The sequence below is a fragment of the Acipenser ruthenus genome, chromosome 37 (genome assembly GCF_902713425.1).
Source record: "Acipenser ruthenus chromosome 37, fAciRut3.2 maternal haplotype, whole genome shotgun sequence".
NCBI classification, from domain to species: Eukaryota; Metazoa; Chordata; class Actinopteri; order Acipenseriformes; family Acipenseridae; genus Acipenser; species Acipenser ruthenus.
The window spans coordinates 3,572,367-3,577,421 of NC_081225.1; the positions used below are offsets into that span (position 1 = coordinate 3,572,367).

Genomic DNA, 5,055 nt, shown 5'->3' on the forward strand with positions numbered 1-5,055 from the left:
AATAATAATTGATTAATGCTTACCCTTTAATATAGATCGTAAAAGGATTTGACTGTCTTCACCAGGCAAATTAAACTGAGTTAAATCAGTTCAATTGTGTTTTTGGTTTGCGGAAGATGGACCACCTTACCCTGTCTGGGATGAGTGTGGTACTCCATTGAAATTACTCTGGAGTTAAATAGGTTTTTCGTCTCATTGGAATACATGGGACGCCTCAATTAAATCCAATCATTAATCAGGTGGGACAGTTCTTATCCATTTTACAAATAATAGTTTTCAAAAGATCCGGACTAACTTTTCAGAATTAATAGGTGTCATGTACTCAATAAATTCAATACTTCATATTTGTCTAACTCCAAACCTATGATCTCATTTCTTTGCTTTCCTCCGAGCCCCTCCTTTATCTGAAACGTTAAGTGAACCAAGGTTCCCAGGATCTTGGTTTATAATATAATATAAAAACACTACTGCATGCAAAACACTAATTTTATATGTGTTATATGAGAGATGTTCTTAATATGTGACATCCTCTTCTAAGTGATTATATTATGCTAAATTAAAGGTATGTGTTTCTTTTAACTTCATATTGTTTCATCATTTTGTTAATGAGTCAGTTTTGATTCCATATACCATTGTCTAACTGAGTATTTGACACAAGTTTGTCTCATACAATATTCAAGTCATTTAGTTTCACTAAGTTTAAGTGGTAATAGTTTTCATTACAATTATTTATCCATTAAGAGATGCACTGACCAGGCTCTGACCTGTACCTCTCTGGGAATATGTTACTGCTAGCAGTTTCCACAGTCTCTTGTTTTTTCCAAGGTCAGAGTCTGTGCAAACACTTTTTAGATTTATGACCTATAAAGGTCTGTTAAGCCATACTTTTTGCATATTATTTCAAGATATATTCTTATCTGTGCTAAACCACTAATTCCATAAACCTTACCACTCCTATCTCTATGAGGCTTGCAGCTCTGCTGAAGTGGAACTCAAGGACCTTCCTTCTTTCTAGATAAGAAGAGAGGCCCTGGTTTCACTGTAGCAGTTTCAAATCACCACATTATAAGGAATCCATCTAACATCATTAGACAATAGTATAGTGGATTAATAACAAGGTACATTATAGTATATTATTACAAACTTAACACAAAAACATAACACAACACCTTTTAACTTCTATACTTCAATGGATATCATAATGTCTAGAAGTCTTATTGTTCAATAGAAAGAAGAATAAACTTGTACCATTTTCCCATTTAAGTAAATCGAATACTGCTCCAGGTTTTAATCTTCTTATCACTACAGCAAAGTCGTGAACAAGCAATAATACTTGTCAGTTTTAAATAATATGTTTTCTCATTATAGCAAATACTTAAAACATATTATTAATCTTATGAAATAAGTGTTATGAACTATAAACAGTTTCAATTGGCACTGAACCTGTTTCATTATAAGATAATCTTTCAATTAATTTACCTCTGTTTATCAATTGCTATAATATTATTTTGGTGAATCCCTTTTAGGATTTAAATCCAAATATAGGCCAGTATAACTGCATTCAACTAGGCTCGACCCTTTGTTCATACAAAATCCAGCCGAGACAGGATTTTTTCTCAAGACCTCTGGCTTGTTAGTTAAACTTTTGGTCATAAAGAGTCTCTTCTTATCTTGTGTTTTTAGGACATAAATGTGTAGATTAACGTTCACTTTTAGCCGGAATGGTGCTTTTTATCAAGCGTCATGCTTTCTGAAGATTAGATATACTAGTGGTAAATCGTTCATTATATATATTTTCTTAGGGATTCTCAGACTATCAAGTATTTGATTGAATACATGTGTAATTCCAAACAAGTGAGGACGGACCTATTTCATGGAGCAAGAGAGCCACCTACTGGTGGTACAAGGATACTCTTTCTTTATCCTTCCTAATATCTTTGACACTTCATGTTATAATACATTCCATATTTTAAATTGCCTAGTCCATGTCCTGCATATCCCAGCGTTCCCAGCAGGATTCAACTTCTGTGCCGGGTTCAGCTCTGGTTGGTTCTGCGAAAACGACAACAGGACCCTTTATCCAAAGTTTAGCATCACAGGTGTGAGACGCCATCTTCCTCACTTCGTACCTACAAGATACTTGGACACGTTTAGTTGGGACACCTTCTACACATTCCAATTTACCTAGATGAGCCCATTTCACTAAATGACCTCCTTCACAATTTATGCATTCAATCCTCTTAATACCCTTTGGATCTACATTTAGATGAGAGAAAGAAATTCCTTCAGAATCATTACATTCAAACAAGATTCTACAGTGTTTAGCTAAATGACTACAGGCTGGACAAAGTTTGGGCCCAGTCACTGATGACTTGCTTTGGCACATATTGCATGCACACATAACAAGAGGATTATGTTTCAATTTGTGTGTCAGGGTTAATTCTGCACCATGTACAATAGTTCTGGATCTGTACACATTGTTACTGTACATTGCCTTCTGTTCGCACAGAGTCACTTTGCGAGGTACGCCTTCCATCCAGAACACTGAAGGAGGCCAAAACTCACTGTTATTCATATTTTCTGGTATGCAAATACTGTTCTTTTCCACATCATCAGTAGCAAACTTAACATAACTGAATCTGTTTCATTTGATGAACCATTTACTGTAGCTTACTGAGATCCTCCATGCAATAGAGTCTAATGTTTTACTATATGGAATAACTAGTTCAGCGTCACCTGCGACACTTTGAACTGTTTCACTCAAAGCACTTTCACATTACATAAGTTATGTTATATTTTTGTTTTATGCTATTTTTATAACCAGTTATTTATGTTTTATAATTTATCCTGGGATAATGGTTTCAATTGTCTTAACATAACACATTTCTATTTTTTTTTTTGCCACTGTTGTTAATGAACCACTGTAGATTTTTCATTTAGTTTAAATTTGTTGGACCACAGGGTTTTTGAAAATGAGAGATCTGAGTTTCTCCCAAAAGACTTTCTGAGCAGTTGTTTCTCCTCCCGGCCAGTCGAGGCAGGATTTCTTACACATTTCCCTGCGGAGCTTCTGGTGCTGGGACAACCTTTCAACAGGGATCTTCTCCAAGAATACGAAAACCAAGACATCTCTGTTCTCTGAGAAGAGCTGCATGTGTGCCAGGCTCATTTCCAGCTTGCACCACTCACTCTTCAGGAAGTTCGTGGATATCACACAGATGGTCCTCCTGCTTCTCTGAATGCTGCTCTCCACGTTGTCCAGGATGTTGCCTCCCAGGTCCCAGTCTCTGTCCGACACACACAGATTCACGTTCGGAAGACCGGCGTTGTTCTCTAGGTTGGGAATCAACTCGTGGATTACCCATTCAAAATCCCTCTCACAGTAGGCAACAAAAGCATCATACTTAAACCTGGGGTTGTTCTCCCAGACTTCTGTGTCTTTCCTCTTGGACAACAGCAGGTACCACTGATAGTAGATCTTCCAACGGTACACATAAAGCAGGACAACCACAGTCGACAAGACAGTCATTCCGAGGATGACTATGAGAATATACCATACATATTCAGGAATGCATATGGGATTAAAATCCTTCAAATGCTTGCCACGAAGCTCTACAGGGGCGAAGCACATGAAATCCTCTGCATTGGTTGTGTTTCCCAGGGACTTCACCCAGAAAGAAGCCCAGGCCAGGCTGCAGTCGCAAGTGAAATAGTTCCCGCTGAGGTTCACGTAAAGAGTGGACGGGAAGAGTCTGAAGATGCCTTCGGGCAGAGTCTGGAGACGGTTGAGACTGAGGTCGATGTGGAGCAACTTCCCATTGTATTTGAACAGCTCTGCTGGGAGGGTCTGCAGCATGTTTCTTCTTAAATTAAGAACCTGCAGGTTGGTCAGGGAGTCCAGGACACCAGATGGCATCTGGTCCAGCGAACACCCCTCTAGGGTCAAGCACTCAAGGGCATGCAGTTTCATCAAAGCATTCGGGTGAACAGTTTTTATTGAGGACTCTTTCACCAGAAGCTCTCTCAGCTTCTGCAGATCAGAAAAGGCAGAGTCATCTATCAGGTTTATGGATGAGGAAAATATTTCCAAGGTATTCAGGGGGCACTGGCCAACGTCCTCAAACATGGGCTTCCTCATTGTCTCAAAATCTATTCTGTACAGACCCTGAGTATCCAGCTGGCTATTTCGTAGATCAAAGAATATAGTCTTCATGTCTTGTGTTTGGATTTTGCCGATTCTCAGAGACTTCAGCTTATAAAGTGGGTAGAAGGCCTGGGATCCCACCATTAGCACAGAGTGGTGCTGCTGAAGAGTCAGGTGCTCCAGAGTGTGCATGTAAGTGAATGTGTTCCCTTCTACTTCGTGCAGCCAGCCATAGGACAGGTCCAGGGAAACAATACTCTTAAACCTCGGAAATGTCCTGGTGTTTATTTTCAATATATGGTTTCCCATCAGCATCATGTTCTTTGTCTCTGAAGGGATGGCATTCGGCACCTGTAAGGAGAATGTGAATCTTAATGAGCTACTCCTTTTAAATTTAGCTTTTTATTTCCTCCAGAGAAGGTATATTCTCCGTGACGAATGAAGCCGTTTCCAAATTAACCTGCTTATTAAATGGATGATTTATACTATATACATTTTCTGTATTTCATTTCTTCCTCTTTTAACTGCAGAAGAAGCCATGCTTGTTTGGAAACTAGAGTACACAAACAAGCATGGATTCCAACCAGTAGTTTTGACATCAAGGCCCAGCAGTTAGATACCTAACATTGTTATCTGAGAAGCTGAATGTATACAGGTAAGTGTGGGAAACAGTTAAAAACAGAGAGCTGCAGCTTGAACTATGGATTCTGTAGTGATGCAAGAACACACTGCTTGCATGCAGCTTGTATTTATATTTATAAACAGATTTATACAGATTCTATATACAGAGCTAGCATAAAGTTGTTTGGCTTGGAGTATATCCACATCTCTTTTTACTTAAAAATCTAGTGCGCAGTTATTTTACCCCCAATTTACTCCCCAGATGTCCAATTACGTCCCCTCACTGCAGC

At 38.8% G+C, this 5,055-nt stretch overlaps 1 protein-coding gene across 1 annotated transcript; it reads right to left on the reverse strand.

The window, feature by feature from the left end:
- Window positions 1-2,611: 2,611 nt before the first annotated feature.
- LOC131706807 (toll-like receptor 13) lies at window positions 2,612-4,480 on the reverse strand. Its single transcript, XM_059008605.1, has one exon. The coding sequence runs from the start codon at window positions 4,460-4,462 to the stop codon at window positions 2,942-2,944; it is 1,521 nt and encodes a 506-aa protein (XP_058864588.1). The 5' UTR covers window positions 4,463-4,480; the 3' UTR covers window positions 2,612-2,941.
- Window positions 4,481-5,055: the final 575 nt, after the last annotated feature.

What these genes read in the sequence shown, in the direction of transcription:
- LOC131706807 (XM_059008605.1), bottom strand. Translation starts at nt 4,462, where the DNA reads ATGATGCTGATGGGAAACCATATATTGAAAATAAACACCAGGACATTT.